General features: G+C 42.7%; 1 protein-coding gene across 2 annotated transcripts in view; it reads right to left on the reverse strand.

Annotated features, from left to right (window-relative positions):
• Positions 1-850: 850 nt before the first annotated feature.
• PLOD1 (procollagen-lysine,2-oxoglutarate 5-dioxygenase 1) overlaps positions 851-21,573 on the reverse strand; it is a 46,937-nt gene continuing 26,214 nt past the window's right edge. For both annotated transcript variants that reach the window (XM_030185682.1, XM_030185681.1), the window contains exons 11-19: positions 17,701-17,805; positions 14,797-14,922; positions 14,404-14,545; positions 10,341-10,454; positions 10,095-10,160; positions 9,240-9,344; positions 6,960-7,106; positions 5,799-5,924; positions 851-2,509 (exon numbers count right to left, since the gene is read on the reverse strand). In XM_030185682.1, the coding sequence (XP_030041542.1) occupies positions 2,354-2,509; positions 5,799-5,924; positions 6,960-7,106; positions 9,240-9,344; positions 10,095-10,160; positions 10,341-10,454; positions 14,404-14,545; positions 14,797-14,922; positions 17,701-17,805 (1,087 nt within the window). In that variant the 3' untranslated portion in view covers positions 851-2,353. The remainder of the gene's footprint in view (positions 2,510-5,798; positions 5,925-6,959; positions 7,107-9,239; positions 9,345-10,094; positions 10,161-10,340; positions 10,455-14,403; positions 14,546-14,796; positions 14,923-17,700; positions 17,806-21,573) is intronic.

Here is a 21,573-nt window from a genome sequence, read left to right on the forward strand (position 1 = left end):
CTCCAGCAGATAGTAAGGTTGGGTTGGTGTAGGGAGGTAAGGTAGGCCTCATCCCCTGGGAGGCAGTCCACAGCTTGCGTTCTTAGGGACAGTTTGAGCCATTTTGCTCCTGGGGCTTTGGACCAAGGTCCTTACCCCTAACACAGCCAGGAGTACTGCTCCTAGCTTACTGGGCTAGTCGGCATGGGTCGTTTCAGGGCTTCAGCTGGTATTGGAAGGGGTTTCATCCAGTTGGTTGCATTGATGATAGTAGCTCAGAGGTGGCTGTAACTCCTAAACTGAGCAGAGGATACGGCCACCGAAATGCAGTTCAGTAATGTCACAGAACTCGGGATGGTAAGCGCTTGGGCTGGGGAGGCGCAGAGCAGAGCGAACCAGGCACTGAATACAAACAAGATACCAGACATGGCAAATAAACAGAGCACACTCAAGACAAGGTGAAACCAGAGCCTGGCTAAAGCGAAAACCAGAAATGGAACGTAACAAAAGCACGAACAAAGGAAGGACACTCATAAGGGCCACAAGGCCTAACTGGAATGGTAAAGTAATTGAAATGATCCTTAAGAACACAAGAAAAGCCATACTGGGTCAGACCAATGGTTCATCTAGCTCAGTGTCCTGCTTCCAACAGTGGCCAATCCAGGTCACAAGTACCTGACAGAAACCCAAATAGTAGCACCATTCCATGCTACCAATCTCAGGCAAACACTGGCTTCCCCATGTCTGTCTTAATAGCAGACTATGGAGTTTTCCTCCAGGAACTTGTCCAAACCTTTTTTAAACCCAAATATGCTAACTGCTGTTTACCACAAATTCTGGTAATGAGTTTCATAGCTTAACTTTTAACTAATTAAAAAAAAAAATCAGATCCACTGAGTGTATTTTATTGCATAGAAAATCTGGTGCACTTTACAAATCACTTATTGAAATGTACAGCTTTAGTTCTGAACTGTACAAATTACAGAAAATTGTGTATTGGGAGTGTACGTCATCTTTCTAAATACATAAACAGAAATAATATCCATACAGCATTTCAATTTCATCGTTGCATGGATCATTTGCTGCCCCACCTCCAGACCACTCAACATATCACCCCCTTCTTATACAGCCAAATTCTGCCTATATATCAAATGGTATGGCCAGAATTTGACTGTACAAATGGCCAAAATAAATGTACTTGGTCAGCATCTGTTGCAAACTATATAAGACATTGTGACTATGGGCCTCAATATTCTTAGTATGCATTTTCTACAGCCTGGAAACAAACCCTTCATTTTAGTTATCAAGAAACCTCATAAAGCCTTAGGGTACACTGTTTTCCATTATGATTTCAATTATCTCTTCCCTTTCCTTGCGCGCAGTGTTTCTGTTATTGTTTTTTTTCCTCCTAAATCCACGTTATTTTGCTGCCCTAAGAAGCCCTGTTGTCATGCCTCTCTTTTCACTGTAAGCCAAGCAGGAAGCATTTTAATAAATAGACAGTGGAAGGCTAGCAGTACAATAGACTGTGGAAGTCCTTGGAGATGAACAGAAATTAAAATAAACCTCTCTAAGTCCGAGTTATCTATAAGAGACGCGTGTGTGTGGTGCTGGTCGGGGGGGGGGGGGGGCTTCTGTGGCAGAATATGGACCAGAAAATGAGGAAATACATTTACATTCCCAAGCAGGAAGGGTTCTGATGCCATATATATATTTGGCTATCCCAGAAATTAGACGCTTTGATCTCCTGGAAATAAGGCAAATTGAACTGTAATCACGAGGAGTTTAGCGACAGGACAGAGAATGATTTCGTAGTCATATCATTTCCTTCACTGTGTAACAAGAAATGCAGTCAGAAATGAAGAAAATATGGCAGAAAGATACTGAAATATTTCCCATTATTTTGGGTGCCTCAGGCTAGATCAAAAAGAATTTCCAAATACACTTTGATAAATTACCTATACATGTTACATCTTACAAACTCCATAAGGAAGCTCTCTTTGGCACAATGCAAGTTTTATGATGAGCATCTTCACATGTCATGGCTTAGGAATGAGGTTCATTCCTGTCATAATATGAACAAAACTAACTCATTTGGAGAAATTGCCCCCGAGTGAAATATGTTGCCCATTAGGTTTCAGAAAACTTCAGGTGAAAATCAGCTTTGCAGGTCTGTGAGGATTTCCCTTCCAAATCTAAACAATTTTGAGTTGCAATACAGCGCTGCGTACGTCTAGTATCGCTTTAGAAATGATAAGTAGTAGTAGTAACATACAAGGGTGAACCATTTAGGGTGAAAAACAACCAGCAGCTTGCGTTGCCCATCTTTCAGGACTGGAATGCAGATGGTAAGTCTTGTCTTGATACTGTTGAATTAAGGGTCCAGGAATGACACTACAATGTAACGAGTGCCTTTTGTCGTTGGGAGACCTTCATGATAATGGGTCAGGCGTCCAGGGTGCATGAGGGCCCATCCTTTCCGAGGAGCTATGATGGAGCAGTTATAACGCAAAAAATTACAGCCTCCTCCCTACAAAAACATTAAGAAGTTTTTATCAGTGAAGTACGTAAGACCAGGTTATGTGACTTAATCTCACCATTAGCTCAGGTTCTACCTCTGAATGTGCAGCTCGATTAAAGCAATGATTTATTACAGGTCCAGAAAAAAAAAATTGGTCAGTATTCAGCTGTCTGTGTGTTTAAAAAGATGAGTATATTCAGCCTGAATTCTATATATAGCTAAGAATTTCATGTGCAAATCTGGGTGTGTGTCTGACTTGCGTGTGCAATTTAATTGAATAATGAGCCAATTAGCGCAGATAACTGGGCCCAAACAATTATCAGTGCTAATTGGAATTAATTTGGATTTATGTGCACAAAGTAAGGAACTGGGATCCACATGTAAATCTTACGCACAGGTCCACAAAGGAGGCACAGCCATGGGACGGCCATGGGCGGATCAGGGGCATCCCTTCAGTTTACATATTTTTATAGAATAAGGGGGATCTGTGCCTAATTTAGGGGTGAAGATAGATACCAGTTGGTGTAAATCCTCACAACTAAAGACAGTCGCAGATCCCAGCGTAAGTGCAATTCTGTAAATAGCGCCTAACTGTGAGCGTCATTTATAGAATAGTCCTTAATGCTTTTTTTTCGACGCTGATTTTTCAGCGCTATTTAAAGAATTTAGTCCTACATGGTACTGAATATACTTATAGATCACTAGTAGCTATAGTGCTTATTTTAAAAGCCCAGTGCAAAAAGTGAAGACACTACAACACTCTCTAGTGAAAGGAGGAAAAAGATTTCATCATACTGTGGCAATAAGAACACATAGTTCTTCTTCTAATGACTTTAGAGCACACAGTTAAAAAGACAGATCAAAACACCTCCTGGAAAAAGTTGTTTTTGTTTAATAATTTTTATCTTGTAAAACAATTTTAGTATTTACTTCTGTGTTTTTACCTTTACTCACTTATTCAAAAACTCAACAGAAATAGTCCCGCAGCCAAATATTAAGAAAACTCGGGACTTATCTGAATAATGCAGCGTTCATGAGAACAACCCCAGCTTCCAGGTTCAAATCAGTGTGGTCCTGTTTCGCGATAGCTTCTTCAGGAAACCCACTGGTAATGGCTGTACTGCTGCTGGAAAATGGTTGCTCCCCTGACTAGCAGGGAAGCGACTATTTTCCAGCACTTGAGCCTGGAAGCTGGGGTGGTTCTCAGGAACGCTGCTTTTGGCGATCGGAGGAGGGCTGTGGTTAAATGGCATCCAAGAAAAAGCCTGATGGTGAGAGGGCGCCTGCACGGAGTGGCGAGAAGTTGGCGGCCCATGGCATACGTGGTGTCAGCACAGTGGAGGATGGTGGTATGCACTTAGTCTGGTCTGTGGGTGGTCCCTTTTCGTGAAAAATAATTTCCTGACATTACTCCTAAGTCTACTACTACGCAACCTTAATTCATGTTTTTGTAGAATTTATTACCTGAAAAGCTTCTATAAATTTAAGACAGGGTAAAAAAATGGCTATTTAACTAGAACATTCCTGACAGAATGCTGATCTTGTGAGTTAGGTGTGGTTCTGCTTACCTCTTTTCCTAGTTAGATGTCATTCCTTTCCTTGCTAACTTCTCTTCCTCAGAGTGATAGTTCCCTCTGCTGATATCTATGGCAGCTTCAGTTCCCTCCTCATTGCATTTCCATTTCCATTGTATGTTATGGTTTAAGGTTGTCATCCTATGCAAAACCTCCCCCCATGTCTTAATATAATTTGATTGGTCAGGCTCATTTTCAAAAGAGAAAAATATCCAAAAAGTGACATATGTCTGCATTTGGCCGTTTTTCTCACAAAAACATCCAACTCAGTATTTTCGAAACCTCTTTTTAGATGTTTTTTTCTGAAGTCCGTCAGAAGTGCATCTAAATCTCAAGGGGGCATGCCAGGAGCGTGTTCAGGACAGGACATGGGAGTCCCTGAGACTTAGATGTTTTTCAGCCATAATGGAACAAAACAAGACCATCCAGGACTAAAACTTAGACGTTTTGAGCTAGACCTGTTTTTATTACGAATAAGGCACAAAAAGGTGCCCTAAATAACCAGATGACCACTGGAGGGAATCAGGAATGACCTCCCCTTATTCCCCCAGTGGTCAATGACCCCCTCCCACCCCCCAAAAATGTGATGAAAAACATTAATTACCAACCTCTGTACCTCAAGATGTTATACTCAGGTCCATTAGAATAGCATGCAGGTCCCTGGAGTAGTCTAGTGTTGGGCGCAGTGCACTGCAGACTGGTGGACCCAGGTTCCTACCTCCCCCTACCTGTTACACTTGTGGAGGAAACTGTGAGCCCTCCAAAACTCACCAGAAACCCACTGTACCCATGTATAGGTGCCCCTTTCACCCATAAGGGCTATGGTAGTGGTGTACAGTTGGGGGTAGTGGGTTTTGGATGGGTTTTTGGGGGGGGGGGGGCTCAGCACACAAGGTAAGGGAGCAATGGTCAGATGTGTACCTGGGAGCAGTTTATGAAATCCACTGCAGTGCCCTCTAGGGTGCCCCATTGCTTTTCTGGGATTTCAGAGGGTCAAAGTGTACTAAAATTGCTGGCTCCTCCTACATCCCAATGACTTGATTTTGTGCATTTTGCACTTGGATGGTTTTTTTTTTTTTTAATGGACCAAGAAAAACCCCATCCAAATCACAAAACATTCATAGTATTTTCGAGAAAAAAAAAAAAGACGTTTTTCTTTTTCGAAAATGACCATCTTTCCTGTTCAGAATTTGGAAGATTTGTGGAAAACATCCAAATTTAGATTTAGACATATCAAAAATACCCTCCCCCCATATCAATGAGCATATAGTCCTCAGTTTTATGCAACTCTGTCTCAGATAAAAAAATAATTACTACTGTAAACTGCACTGATGTCAGTTTTATTGTTTGACCTTTAATAAATAAGTAAATAAATAAATAAATAATGGAGCCGGTTGACAGCCCTAAATGCAGCCCTGGAGGCACAGCTTCCCCCCACCCCCACTCTAGCTAGTGCAATGTAACAGTGCAGATTAAACATCTTGCTCCTCCATCTCCTACCCATCCTAGCATTTAAATTTAGTATTATAATGCAAGTATTTCCTCCATTCTGAGTGAAAATGGGGCCAGAGCTCCCATCCGTTTCCTTCTCTTGCCTTATGCCAGGCTTAGCCAGGGGTCCTAGTGGAGACTAGGAACTGGGTCATAAAGCTTTCTATCACCAGTCAAATCCAAAAAGTTATCATCAGGTCTAGGCACAATCCCAGAAGATCTGACATGCTCACCTCATAATCTACGCCCGCTGAGTTCAAAGCAACGTTGAGAGTAAATGTAGAGGCATCATGATGAGGCATTAAGGATGGCTGTTCATCCGGTTTATATCGCACTACAAAAGCCAACTCAAATTTTGCCTATTGGGGAGGACAAATACAGAAGAAGCTTGTGAAGGATTAGTATGACAAACCCCAGATTAGCCGTGTCTGAAAATTTTCCATTACAGACCTCTAAACAAGAACATCTGTCACTAGAACACAGTTCATGCCTCCTTGAACACTACGGTATCCTCTACATTTGGCCCTAGTTTCTTCTCTCTCCTCGGCCTAAACTCATCTTTTACAAGGGGCTCCTCACCTAATATGGGAGCTTTCCCAGAAGCTACTCCTGGATTTTGAAAACTCTGTTTTTTTGTAAACTCTGGTTCTTCTTAATGGGATAATGCACTCCTTACTGTGTGCATGAGGCCCTGCTGCTCCAAGGAGTTTTTCTGCATGTTTTGCTCTGCACTGCTGAGGCTCACCACTCTGAGCACTGTGGTGTATACCTTTCTATCTGCTTTTCCTAACAATATTCCCTGTAAGATTTTCAGGTGCAAAATTATTTTTAAACTTCCTACTCAAAAAGTAATGTATATTGTATTATTTTGACAGTGTGCAGAATTTTACAATTTCTTTGTGTAAATTCTCCCAGGAGCAACATTTTCTCTTGTACTGTATAAAAAACCCAGATATTCAATGTCAGTGCCTGGACATGGTCCAGAATTGAATATCTGGTAATAATTTAGCCAGCGACAGTCAGTGCTTACAAAACCACTGACCGCTGCTGGCTAAACATGGACCAGCAGTAGTGGTGACAGCAGCAGTATCTCTGGCTCCAGCAGTGTATGGCTGGAGGGGTGGTAGACATGGTAGTACTGGGAACTGTGCATGGCTGTGAACACACCTTAGAGAGAGAGCGTAGTTCTCTAAGTCCTGCCACTCTGACAGTGCTCTACCAACTGTGCCACTATGAAGGCTATGGCACATACCCTCCCATTTGCTTTCCTGAAGCCCTGCCGCTCCATGGACTGGGGTGCAAACCCTCCCATTTGCTTTCCTGAAGCCCTGACGCTCCATGGACTGGGATTTGCTTTCCCTAGGTTTTGCCGCTATAAGTGCTGTGGTGCATACCTGTGTGTAGTATCCTGGATACAATTTTTGTGTAATGGGTGCAATGTACTCCAGAAGGAACTTGTGCCATTCTTTCTGATACTTAATCTGGTTCATGTGGATATCAATTGTTGGAATGTTTTCATATCCACCTTGAAGTCTACTGTCCTGAAAAAACGGTGATAATTTACAATAAAAAAAGGTAGAGAGAACGCTTTACAAAAAAAGGTAGAGCTAGGTACATGTCTAACAGAAGCATTCTTCAAAACCTGAGAAAACAGAGCTGTCCAGTACGTTTCCCCCTCCTTAAAACAATCAGTGACAGAAATTTCAGGGAGTAGGACTGGCCTAATATTCCTATCTCCCCACCCCCCCCTCTTAGCCTTCCTTAGCAGCGCTTTGCATTTGACTTGACATTCTTTATGCTGTTTCTTATTATTTTCAGTCAGTTCCTTCAATTTTCTGAAGGATTTTCTTTTAGCTCTAATAGCTTCCTTCTCCTCACTTTTTAACTACGCCGGCTGTCGTTTGGTCTTCCATCCTCATTTTTTAATATGTGGAATATATTTGGCCTGGGCTTCCAGGATGGTGTTTTTAAACAGCATCCACGCCTGATGTAAATTTTTGACCCTCGCAGCTACTCCTCTAAGTTTGTTTTCACCGTTCTTCTCATTTTATCATAGTCTCCTTTTTTAAACGCTAACGTATTTGATTTCCTATGTATATTTACTTCAAAGCTAATATCAAATACGATCATATTATGATCACTGTTATCAAGCGGCCCCAGCACCATTACCTCCTGCACCAGATCATGTGCTCCACTGAGGACTAGGTCTAGAATTTTTCCGTCTCTCGTTGGCTCTTGTACCAGCTGCTCCATAAAGCTGTCCTTGATTTCCTCAAGGAATTTTGCCTCCCAAGCGTGCCCCGATGTTACATTTACCCAGTCAATATCGGGGTAATTGAAATCACCCATTATTATTGTGCTGCCCAGTTTGTTTGCATCCCTAATTTCCTTTAACATTTCTGCATCCGCCTGTTCATCCTGGCCAGGCGGATGGTAGTACACTCCTATCACTATCCTTTTCCCCTTTACACATGGAATTTCAATCCACAGTGATTCCAAGAAGTGTTTTGTTTCCTGCAGAATTTTCAATCTATTTGATTCAAGGCTCTCGTTAATATGCAATGCTACCCCTCCACCAATTCGATCCACCCTATCACTATGACATAATTTGTACCCCGGTATGACAGTGTCCCACTGGTTATCCTCCCTCCACCAAGTCTCAGAGATGCCTATTATATCTAATTTTTCATTTAGTGCAATATATTCTAACTCTCCCATCTTATTTCCTAGGCTCCTGACATTCGCATATAGACATTTCAAACTACATTTGTTGTTCCTATTTACATTACATCATGCTTAGTACTTGACAGTATTAATTTGCAATCTTTTGTCTGATTTTTATTTTTATTTAAGGACACCTGATCTAGTACGGTCTCTTTTGCAACCTCACTATCAGGATACCCTATCTTTCCTGTTTTGGTGATATCTTTGAAAGATACATTATCCCGAACCATGCGCTTTTGAGCGACTGTCGGCCTCCTCCCCCCCCCCCCCCCCCCCCGTTTCTACTTTAAAAGCTGCTTTATCTCCTTTTAAATGCCAATGCCAGCAGCCTGGTCCCACCCTGGTTAAGGTGGAGCCCATCCTTTCGGAATAGGCTCCCCCTTCCCCAGAATGTTGCCCAGTTCCTAACAAATCAAAAACCCTCCTCCCTGCACCATCGTCTTATCCACGCATTGAGACTCCAGACTCTGCCTGTATTTTGGGCCCTGTGCGTGGAACGGGTAGCATCTTTTTTGATAATATGGTTCCGGCCAGCTGTAGCGCCGCCACCAAATTTCCCCGGTGACATTCGATTATGCCCCTTTTCGATTGCAACTAGTTAAAAATGCTTGTTCTTCTTTCTCTCTCTCTTTTTATTCCCCCCTTAATACTAAACTAGGTCCTGCTTGCTTTTCCCTCTCTCTCTCACTTTTTATTCCCCCTTAACACTAAACTAGATCCTGCAGTGCCTGCTAGATTCTATCTGTTAATGCTGTGGTACAAAGTTTTTAAAACTAAGTGGAAAAGACTATGGAGATTAGTTGATAAAATTTGCTTTTTATATTTTTATTTTGCCTATCACTAAACTACAATTCCTCCTTTAAACCCCAATCTTTAAGTTCCTAAATCACAAAGCAAAATAGTGTTCACTTATCACTCTCGGAGCAAAATCCAAATAAATAAATAAATACCATGTTGTTGCCACTGGACCACTGGCCAAAATGTTCCATTTCCTCTACAAGTTCATCACAGGCTGCTTCTGTAAATATAGGAAACCAGTACACATCCGGGCAAGGCTAAGGGATGAAAGAATGTAGATCAAAGGTAGCCAGAACACATCAGAGAAAGTGTGAAGGGATAGAAAACAAAAGTCAAGGAGACACAGACTGCTTTCACTTATCTCTAACATGGTAGCAAATGCACATTTTAGCTAGACTCACTGCTGCTTGCATTCATGCAATCAGGTCATTTCAAAGCAAGTATTCATCCCTGAAGTAGCAATTTTTACAATGGTTCCGTGTTCTTTCTCTCTTCTGACCTAACCCTGCCCCTTTTTTAGTTGCAGGAAAAGGTATGCGTGCTGGTACTCCTTTCGTGAACATACCTACTCTAAAGTCACAGACAAGTACACACCTAATTGCAATGTGTGAATTTTTACATATGAGGTTACTTTATGCGCTTATACTGGCATATATACATGTGAAATATCCTATAAAGGATATAAAGGGGGTAGTTCTATAAAGCCCCCTTGAAACACTGAGGGGCTTTTTACTAAGTAGTGATAGGGCTAACACGCAGGTAGAGCATGCCAAATCTGCACTACAGCAGGGGTAGCGTGGCCAAAATAAACCTGGATATTCGATGCCAGCCTGGCACTGAATATCCAGGTTTGATGACAGCCTGCACCTTTCTCCTAAAGTTCCCAGAACCACTGCTCAGAGTGTACCCCTCCTCCTGTATCATCTTTTCTTCTGGCTAGAGATGGAAACCCTTATAGAATATGAAATGTCTCCTATATTTACAAAGAACTATCCAGAGAATCTTACTGTTTCCAGGTGTTTCCCTTGTAAAACCATTGTGTAGTTTTCATGGATATATTTTTCTTCCCAGTCCTACAGTTAAGAAATAAAAATAAAACTCTTACTGATACAGAACTTCACAGTATGATGTACAGCCTCTGCATCCTCTCCCAGTCTTCTCTACAGCTCTTTCATGTCCCCAGCCCCGCTTCATCCCTTCGGTCATGGATGCATAACTGCATGGATAAAATCAAATGAGGACAGTCACGTCACCTTTGGATTGCTGAAAATCTGCCAGAGATCATTGTGGAGGTGTGTTGTTTGGAAGTTATCCAAGGAAAGGATGTGTCCAAATTCCTGTCTATTTGTCAGAAACATGAAGATTCCCTGCAGGAAAGCACAAATCGTAAATCTCCAGGCTGTTGTGCCCCGGGGAGAGAGGGTGGAGGGGGGGCATGCACAAGAGATGATACCAATTCTATCACTGACTGGCACATCCACCATGATGTCATGAATGTGCACTTGGCAATTTAGGTATATTATGTGCGCAATGCTTTACCAAGGATACCAGAATTGGTAGTGCTGTGTAGGTGGTTGATGTCTATAATTTTTAGCTATAAGCTATACAGTTTTATTGCAGGTATACTGCACTATTTCCCATCCCCATCTCTCTTTTCCTATCAGCCACATGAAGGAATTTCTGGCTGGTCACATGCTCTGATGGGGTCTCATGTTGCTAAGGCAACTCAGATACCTGGTATATCTTGTTATGAAAATAAGTTACTGAGAAGAGGAATGGCAAGGACCAATTGCAAGCTTCCAGCACATATGAAAGTCCCAATTACAAGTCTCCAGCCCATATGCAGTACCTATGATTGGACCAGGGTAGAGGAGAGATGGATGCTCACAACAGCCTATAAAATCACGCTGCAGACAAAGGAACTCTGAAAAACTAGGCTTGGAGAGAGAGTTTCAGATCCGTCCAATGGCCTATGCTTTTCCAGAAGGGGTCTGCTTTCCCCCCTTCGTACCTGGTAAAATCTAATTCTCTATAGCTATGAATCTTTCTTTCATTTATTCTTTCTTTCTCTGCTTTCTCTCTGTTCTGTGACCTTTGTATGAGGAGCAAACTTTCTTCCTCCTTTCTCTCTTCTTTATCTAATTAGTCTAATTACTTATCAGAAATTAGATAGAAAAGTACTTGACTGACATTTTGTTAATGTACACTCATACAAATGTCCATTTATTAAACCTGAGCACTATAATTTTACTTCTGTTCCTATGTGTAAAGGCATTTTAGCTTTTGCCTTACTCCTGAATCACCTTGATTACTGCAACTCCCTTTATTGCAGTATTAAATTGTCACCTCTCCATCATTTCCAGCTTTTACAAAATACTGCTGCAACGTTACTTTTCAGAGCCTCTAGTTTCTCTTCATTGGTTGCCTATTTAATCTAGAGTTCAGTTCAAGCTTTTCTTATTGGTCCATAAAACATTTTACTGAGGTGTTCCTGATTCTCTTTCTGATCTTCTGAACTATCACTCTTGGAATCCTCCTTGGTTCCCAATACATTAATCAGCTTTCTTTGTCAACCCTGGTCCAGGTTCAGCTTGATTTTACTAGGTGTACTCCCTTTTCATATTCCAGGCCACTTCTGTGAGACCTCTAGAGCTTGTTTTAATAAGGCCCTTAAGACCAATCTCTTCTTTCTAGCTTTTGGGGAGATATGATTGTCTATTCTGAGACTGAGACCATAGTTTCCAAGTTCAGTTTTCAGATCCCTGACCCACTCACTAGTGCTATCTAAATCTGACTACTGCAATGCCATCTATGCAGGACTAAAAACCTCACTAATCAGAAAACTACAAACTGCACTGAACACAATGCATTGAAATCTTCCGGTGTATTGGTTGTGGCTTGGGTAGGGAGACAGTGGCTGCATATTTCTCTCTTTTTTCTATTGGTTGATTTTAATTTAAATTGTAATAGTCAATAGAGAATCCACAAAACGTGGAGAACTCAAAGAAGACCCACGGATACTTTGTAAAACAAACAAAAAAGTGGGCACAAAACCAGGAGTCCCAGAGACTGGATCACAGTAAAGCTAAAAAATGAACTTGCGGAGCTACTGTTAGAAATATGCAATCTGTCCCTAAAATCGAGTGTAGTACCGGAAGACTGGAGGGTAGCCAATGTTACTCCGATTTTTAAGAAGGGTTCCAGAGGAGATCCGGGAAATTATAGACCGGTGAGTCTGACGTCGGTGCCGGGCAAGATGGTGGAGGCTATTATTAAGAATAAAATTGCAGAGCATATACAAAAACATGGACTGATGAGACAAAGTCAGCACGGATTTAGTGAAGGGAAGTCTTGCCTCACCAATCTAATGCATTTTTTTGAGGGGGTAAGCAAACATGTGGACAATGGGGAGCCGGTTGATATTGTATATCTGGATTTTCAGAAGGCGTTTGACAAAGTGCCGCACGAAAGACTCCTGAAGAAATTGCAGAGTCATGGAATCGGAGGTAGGGTATTATTATGGATTAAGAACTGGTTGAAAGATAGGAAGCAGAGAGTAGGATTGCGTGGCCAGTATTCTCAGTGGAGGAGGGTAGTTAGTGGGGTCCCGCAGGGGTCTGTGCTGGGTCCGTTGCTTTTTAATGTATTTATAAATGACCTAGAGATGGGAATAACTAGTGAGGTAATTAAATTCGCCGATGACACAAAATTATTCAGGGTCGTCAAGTCGCAGGAGGAATGTGAACGATTACAGGAGGACCTTGCGAGACTGGGAGAATGGGCGTGCAAGTGGCAGATGAAGTTCAATGTTGACAAGTGCAAAGTGATGCATGTGGGTAAGAGGAACCCGAATTATAGCTACGTCTTGCAAGGTTCCGCGTTAGGAGTTACGGATCAAGAAAGGGATCTGGGTGTCGTCGTCGATGATACACTGAAACCTTCTGCTCAGTGTGCTGCTGCGGCTAGGAAAGCGAATAGAATGTTGGGTGTTATTAGGAAGGGTATGGAGTCCAGGTGTGCGGATGTTATAATGCCGTTGTATCGCTCCATGGTGCGACCGCACCTGGAGTATTGTGTTCAGTACTGGTCTCCGTATCTCAAAAAAGATATAGTAGAATTGGAAAAGGTACAGCGAAGGGCGACGAAAATGATAGTGGGGATGGGACGACTTTCCTATGAAGAGAGGCTGAGAAGGCTAGGGCTTTTCAGCTTGGAGAAGAGACGGCTGAGGGGAGATATGATAGAAGTGTATAAAATAATGAGTGGAATGGATCGGGTGGATGTGAAGCGACTGTTCACGCTATCCAAAAATACTAGGACTAGAGGGCATGTTGAAGCTACAGTGTGGTAAATTTAAAACGAATCGGAGAAAATTTTTCTTCACCCAACGTGTAATTAGACTCTGGAATTCGTTGCCGGAGAACGTGGTACGGGCAGTTAGCTTGACGGAGTTTAAAAAGGGGTTAGATAGATTCCTAAAGGACAAGTCCATAGACCGCTATTAAATGGACTTGGAAAAATTCCGCATTTTTAGGTATAACTTGTCTGGAATGTTTTTACGTTTGGGGAGCGTGCCAGGTGCCCTTGACCTGGATTGGCCACTGTCGGTGGCAGGATGCTGGGCTAGATGGACCTTTGGTCTTTCCCAGTATGGCACTACTTATGTACTTATGTAAAACCAAATTTTATTAATTAGTATATTTGACTCGTATATTTGAGGGCCTGCATTTACTGCTGAACTCTTCACACAAGTGATCCATTCCACAATTCAATACAAAGGTCTTTTTTTAAGACCATTTAAACACTATTCGCCAGTATTTCTTATTCTGGATCATCATTAGCTGTCTACCTTAGTATTTAGACTCCTGATGCAGGCCCTTTGGCCGAAACACAACGGTTGTGTCGAGTCAAATATACGAGTCAAATATACTAATTAATAAAATTTGGTTTTAGCTTTACTGTGATCCAGTCTCTGGGACTCCTGGTTTTGTGCCCACTTTTTTGTTTAATTTAAATTGTAAATCATTTTGCTATTCTAAAACTAATGGTGGTATATCAAATTCTTAATGTGATGTAATTTACTAAGAACCAGGTCAATATCAAAGTCATTCATCCGGATTACAGCCACCATTATCCAGACAATGACGTGGCCAGCTCTGGCTATGGATATTCAACAGTATCTAGTCGGTGCTGCTGAATATCCTTATGGACCACCCTGGCACTATCCAGGAAGTGCCAGGGTGGTGCATGAGCAAGACGAGGACAATGCTGGTAGCTATCCTTATTCTCATAGGACCCTTAATCCCAGACTCTTACCTCTTTCCGGACATTGTAGCAGAAAGCCATATCTGGGTCCATCTTTTTGCTATGGAAAAGATCTCTCTGACTGAGCTCAGACCTCAGAACACTTCCTTTTATCAGATAGACCCCAGAGATGTATGGAACATTCCAAATGCCTCTAAGATCAGAATTGGGAGAGGATTAAAATTACTAAATGTATGTAGAGACCAGGAGGAATGCTTAATGTTCTACATGTGTCTAGATCATCAGGGGAAGGAGAAGAAAGATTGAAGAGCTAAGAGCAAATTAGGCATTCAAGAGAGTCCTGGGAGAATCTGCAGCTTTTTATTCTGGTAACTGCCACGGTAATAATTCCACTACCCACTAACTCATCCCTAATGATAGGTCAGCCCAAGTAGAGCTACTTACACTCTTTGCCTCTGAACAATATCCACATAGTCCTCTGAGCGAGCATAGAACCCATCTGGACTTAAGGCAGCCCAAAAGTTTGACCACAGTTTTCCAGGATGGCTAACCAGAGGGGCAATAATGGATCTGTGGGGGGGGGGGGGGGTGGAGAAAGAAAAAGATATGATCAATAACACTATCAATAGTACCTTAGATTTGTTAAGAAAAAGATAGTTTAAAAACTGGATATTCATCAGAATGAACAGGGCAACTTAGTTCCAAGTCTTAGTCCAAACAGGTTATCAGTGCTGAATTTTCAGTGTGGAAAAGCGTTATATCAGTGCAAGGCGCTGAAACTGGGCAAAAATGGCACATCAACGTGAAAACACATGTGCCCATTTATAGAATAGTGCCTAAGTGTTTCTGTGCAGATCTGCAAATGGGGCGTGGCCATGGTAGGGGCCTAAGTAGGTCATGGATGTTCCCTTAAAATGCATACAGTGTTATAGAATAGAGCGGATCTGCGCCCAACTTGGGCACCAGGATTTACACCTGGCTTCAGTTGGTGTAATTCCTCAGGCCCAAAGTTGGATGCGGATCCTGGCACTATGCACTATTCTATAAAGGGTGCTGATCCCAGAACGCCCATACAGAATGCCGTTCAGCACTGAATTTTATCGGTGCTGAATTTTGAGTGCCATTTACTGAATCCAGCCTATGAAACTTTGGATTGAAAATGCTGCATTGGTTGCCATAATTCTGTAGATTTAATCAAAGAATTTATGGAGAAGTTCCAGCTTATGTCTCCAAGGCTTTGCAAATGTATAAACCATGATGAGAACTGTGATCTGAAATATCTGTTTCAGATTTCCATTATGTGAAAATTCATGATTGTGCCTTTTCATTGGTGGAACCACTATTATGGAATTAATAAACTTTTTGTTTATCTCAGGCTTTGAGCTACTGCCTCTCTGTTTAAAAAATATTTTGTGCAAGCCTACTCGGGATGAAGTAACAGCATAGTGACTTATATTTTAATCAGTTACATATTTTCAGTCATATCTTGTCTGAGGCATAGAGGGGCATAATCAAAAGGGATGTCCTCGTTTCGATTTGGATGTCCTCACAGAACGTCCCAATTGAGGGACGGGGAAACACGTATTTTTAAAACAAGATGGACGTCCATCTTTTGTTTAAATAATACGGTCAGGGACGTCCAAATCCTTAAATCTGGTCATCCCTAGACTTGGTCATTCCTGATTTTCGTTGATAATCGAAATCAAGGACATCCATCTCAGAAACGACCAAATGAAAGCCATTTGGTCATGGGAGGAGCCAGCATTTCTAGTGCACTGGTCCCCCAACATGCCAGGACACCAACCGGGCACCCTACTGGGCACTGCAGTGGACTTCAGAAATTGCTCCCAGGTACACAGCTCCCTTACCGTGTGTGCTGAGCCCCCCCAAAACCCACTACCCACAACTGTACACCACTACTATAGCACTTACGGGTGAAGGGGGGCACCTAGATGTGGGTACAGTGGGTTTCTGGTGAGTTTGGGAGGGCTCGCTGTTTCCTCCACAATATTTTTAAAGATGTTGTTTGAGGGTGGGAGGGGGTTAGTGACCACTGGGGGAGTAAGGGGAGGTCATCCTTGATTCTTTCCGGTGGTCACCTGGTCAGTTCGGGCACCTTTTTGTGCCTTGGTCGTAAGAAAAACACGACCAGGTAAAGTCATCCAAGTGTTTGTCAGGGATGTCCTTGTTTCTTTCAATTATGGGTCGAGGACGTCCAAGAGTTAGGCACGCCCAAGTCTGACACGCCCCCTTGAACTTTGGCCATCCCTGCGACGGAAGGCAGTTAGGGATGTCCAAAATTGGCTTTTGATTATACCGATTTGGACGACCCTGTGAGAAGGACGTCCATCTTCTGATTTATGTCGAAAGTTGGGCGTCCTTCTCTTTCAAAGATGAGCCCAATAGTATGTTTTGTATATGTGTCCATCTTGATGACTATTGTTGTGTTTTGCTTATATGTTTTTATTGTAATCTGCTTTGGGATTAAACCAGAATAAAAATGCTTAAAATAAATAGTCAAACAAACAAACAGAAGGTAGACCTCCTTTTCTCTTCCAATTTCCAGGATATAAAAACTCTCTTTTCTCCTGGACTTCTTGTGGGCTGTACCATTCTGGTCACTCCTGGAGAGGAGTACGATAGTCAAATGGTTCAGTCCATTATATTTTCTACAATATTTTCCATATGTATTCTGTTTGTTTTATGCTGCTTTCTGAAGGAAGGGTTCCCATCACAGAGTGAGCTATCTAAACCCATCACACTAAGCTGACTTAACAAGCACAGATCACGAAGGAATCCTTTTACAGATACACTGCAGCTCCTAAGAGGATCCGTCATCAAAGATCTGTACAAAATCAGCATACCAAGAAGGGGACCTGTGTCAAAGAATTAATTCATCCAATATCAAAAGATCAAGACAGAAAGAAAAACAAGTGATTAGTAGAAAACCATATCACAGAGCCAAGGTGCATCCAATTCCAGACAGTCAGGAAAGAATCTTACCACAGAGAAGAGATCAAATAACCATAGAAAATAAGGAAAGGATATTTTTCTACAAAACCTACAGTTTGACAAACATATTTTGTTAGAGAGAAGTAATCTGATGAACAACAAAAATCATGAAGAGATTCTGCCACAGGACAGATCCAGGCAGCATAAGGGTCCTGTTCCAAATGTGAACCCTTCAACACCTGCAGGTCTTATCAGAAAGAAACAGAGCCAACACCAGTAAGACCAGGAAAGAAATTGGCACAGAAAAAGGAATCAAAGTAGCAACTGCAGATCATGAAGGGCTCTTACCATAAGAAGAGATTTGTCAATATCAATCAATCAAACTCAAGGACTCACTTGTTTTGTTCCACAAGGATTTTCAAGGTATCCAGGTTCTTCAGGGAAATCTCTGCATCAAGGCTGAAGTAATATTCACATTCTGAATCTTGTCGGCACATGTCTCTAAAGAGATAAGGTGTAAGATTTTTGCCCATACCCAAAAAGAGAAAAGGATCATTTAAGACATAGCAAGAAAACAGAGAGGATAACTGAGCAGCAGAAACAGACAGAGTAGTGGAAAGGAAAGGGGAGGAGAAGGAGAGAAACAGAGTAGGAGAAAGAATGGAAGAGGGATAATGTTTAATTGGTAGTTGATATACCACCTTTCCTAAGAAGGTCAAAGTGGTTTCCAAATTACAACAGAAGGAGTTAAGGAGGAAAGCAGTGAGAAGAAACACACCCCTAATGCAAAGGATGACCTGTACAAACTAAGAGGAGACAATAAGAAAAAGAACTAAACTATGAAGAGCCTGAAGAAGGGAAAGTAGACTAGTGTTCCAACTTCTACTGAGTTTCTATTTTATGGGGATTCTACATTCTCATCAGCTAATGGGTACAATTCAAGAGTTTCTCTATGAAGTGAGGTCCTTAAATTTTTGCACCCTATATGCTGCCTCATCCTTAAAGTTCTGATGGTGTCAGACTTGTGAGTTCTTGTACCAAGTAGTGCTGCTGAGCCCGGTACTCGGACCAGGTTCTGCTTGGCAGCTGGACAACCCCCTAGTTTCACCTGCACTGACCGCCGTTCCCCAGAGGTTGAGCCCATAGTGCGGGTAGCCTGCAGGACTTACGGGACGGAGCTGGAAGCGGGGTGATGAATGTATCGGCCAGGCAGGCAGCAGGTCAAGAGAGTAATCCAGACGCAGGCGAACATCAGTAGGCAGGTGGCAGGCAGAGGGGTAATCCAGGTACAGGCAAAGTCAGCAACGAGGGACCAGTAGATAAGAAGCACACTACAGAGTTAGAAACACCTACTAAAGTAGAAGCCGAAGCATGGAGTCCAGGGAGAGCTCAGCTGATAAAGTGCTTGCGTCTGACATCAGCAGGGAGAAGGGGCACAGCCATAGGACAAGAGCAGGGGAAGGAGGAACCAGAAGACCAATAGGAGAGAAGCAAGGGAAGCCAGGCAGAGGAAGAGCAGACCCAGGTGGGTGGGAGCAAAGCAATCAAGGAGCCTGGAAACCAGGCAGAGAGAGAGAGCAGAAACAGGTGCATGGAAGCAGAGCAATTAAGGAGCCTGCAACCACCACTCTCTGAACAAACCCAGAGAGGACTACACACACATGGCTCAGGCAGTGCCAGTCAAGTGTGCGTGTCGACGGGACCCCGCGCAGCCCGAGGACGCTGCTTGCGTTGAAGTAGGGGACATGACAGATGGAGTGAATCTGCCTCAAAGTGAGAGAGAAGCACTTGGAGCTAACAGTACCCTCTTGATTGCAGGGTCCCACTGTTAGAATCACTTCCACAAGCCTTCCCACTGAGCACACTGCTCTGACTGTCAAGCAAGAAATGTAAATCCTGGTTCCTGATCTTGATCTTAATCCTCATACCATCCCCTGAGAGACAGCATGTCCTGAGCGATATATGGAGGCAACACCTCAAGATCAGTAAATAGAGTGCATTTTGATTGGTCCCTTGAAGGAGTTGCAGATTTTACCTCTCAATTACTGACTGTTGATGCAATCAGGAAATATCTTGATATTGGCAAATGAAGTCTCATGGATCCTGAATGAACCAGGACCTGCCAGAGTTGTTAAAAGCTCAGGAAGGAGCAGATGTGAAGCTCCTAGGCTAGAATGATTAAAAATAAGCAGACTCCAGTAACACTATGCTCCTCTCTCACCTTTCCGACAAAGGTAAAACCTTTCAATTTCCACAACTGTCTCAGTAGAGAACCATGTTTTATTCACTGTTACTGTAATGTCTTACTGTGTTTAACACTGATGTTTATTCACCTTTCTGCCTACTTGATGAATCACAAGATCAATATGAGAAATATCGGAGACCTTTTATAACAGGTCATCTAAGTCTGTGCTGCAGGTTTGCATATAAAGTAGGCCTGTTTTATAAGGCAATGTATGCACAACTCTGCCAAACTCCAACTCCCCAAAACATTTATTGTTTGGGTGTACAGAAGTGTATTCACAAATGGGTTCTGCACATCCTTCTCTGTGCAAGAACCCAGGACAATTTTATAAGAGCTCATTACTGCAGTTTAAATGTGGGGTTGAGTATAGAAATTACTTATAAAATGACCCCCAACATGATCAAAGACCAAACGTAATAAAGAAAGAGCTGCAGAAGGACAGTGCATGAAAGATAGAGAGAGAATACAGCATATAGGGACATTGTGTGAAAGAAAGAAAGAAAACAGCATATAGGCGACATTGTGTGAAAGAGAGAGTACAGCATATACACAACATTGTGTGAAAGAAAGAGAGTACAGCATACAGTATAGCCAAAATTTTATAAAAGAAAGAGTATAGCATATAGGGGGCATTGTGTGGAAGACAGAGAAAATATATCATGTGGAGGGGCATAATCGAACAGGGCGCCCAAGTTTTCCTGGGGCCGTCCTCGCAGGATGGCTCCGTGAAGGGGCGGGGAAACCTGTATTATCAAAACAAGATGGGCATCCATCTTTCGTTTTGATAATATGGTCGGGGACACGCAAATCTCAACATTTAGGTTGACCTTAGAGATGGTCATCCTTAGGTCGTCCTTAGAGATGGTCGTCCCCGGTTTTCGGCGATAATGGAAATCAAGGATGCCCATCTCAGAAACTACCAAATCCAAGCCATTTGGTTGTGGGAAGAGCCAGCATTCGTAGTGCACTGATCTCCCTGACATGCCAGGAACCAACCAGGCACCCTAGGGGACACTGCAGTGGACTTCACAAATTGCTCCCAGGTGCATAGCTCCCTTACCTTGTGTGCTGAGCCCCCCCAAACCCCCCCAAAACCCCACTCCCCACAACTGCACCACTACCATAGTGTCATGGAGCTAGGTATGACATTTCAGGCTGTCATAGAGGCTGGCAAAAAAGTTTTCAAAGTTTTTTTTTTTAGGGTGGGAGGGGGTTGGTGACCACTGGGGGAGTAAGGGGAGGTCATCCCCGATTCCCTCCGGTGGTCATCTGGTCAGTTTGGGCACCTTTTTGAAGCTTGGTCACAAGAAAAAATGGACCAAGTAAAGTCGCCCAAGTGCTCGTCAGGGACGCCCTTCTTTTTTCCATTATCGGCTGAGGACGCCCATCTCTTAAGCACGCCCCAGTCCCGCCTTCGCTATGATGCAGACACGCCCCTGTGAACTTTGGTCATCCCCACGACGGAAAGCAGTTGAGGGCGCCCAAAATCGGCTTTCGATTATGCCGATTTGGGCGACCCTGAGAGAAGGACGCCCATCTCCCGATTTGTGTCGGAAGGTGGATGCCCTTCTCTTTCGAAAATAAGCCTGATAGGGGACTGTGAGGGTAGGGTTACCATATTTGCCGTGACAAAAAAGAGGCCACAAAATATAATTCAGTCACACCCCCACCCCACCACACACCTGCACCACAGTGTCATCTTGACCCCCTCCAAGAAAGCCAGATTCTCTCTCTCTCTCTCCCCACGTATGTCCCCTCCCCACTATTTTTCAGCCTCCCTCCACCCACCTTTTTTTTACAGCTCCCTCCCTCCACCCACATGATTCCATTCACATTCATCAAACATGAGCAATTGACAATTACAACAGTAAAAATATTCAAATAACAATACAAAGTATGGCATAGTATAATACTTACAATGTCAACACAATACGTAATAGAACATTTTAATTGACAGTGTAGGGTATAAGTAAAGATGGAACATATAGATAGGTATGAGAGTAAGAGGAGTTAGAAAATAAGGT

This window comes from Microcaecilia unicolor, chromosome 13, assembly GCF_901765095.1.
Source record: "Microcaecilia unicolor chromosome 13, aMicUni1.1, whole genome shotgun sequence".
Lineage (NCBI taxonomy): Eukaryota > Metazoa > Chordata > Amphibia > Gymnophiona > Siphonopidae > Microcaecilia > Microcaecilia unicolor.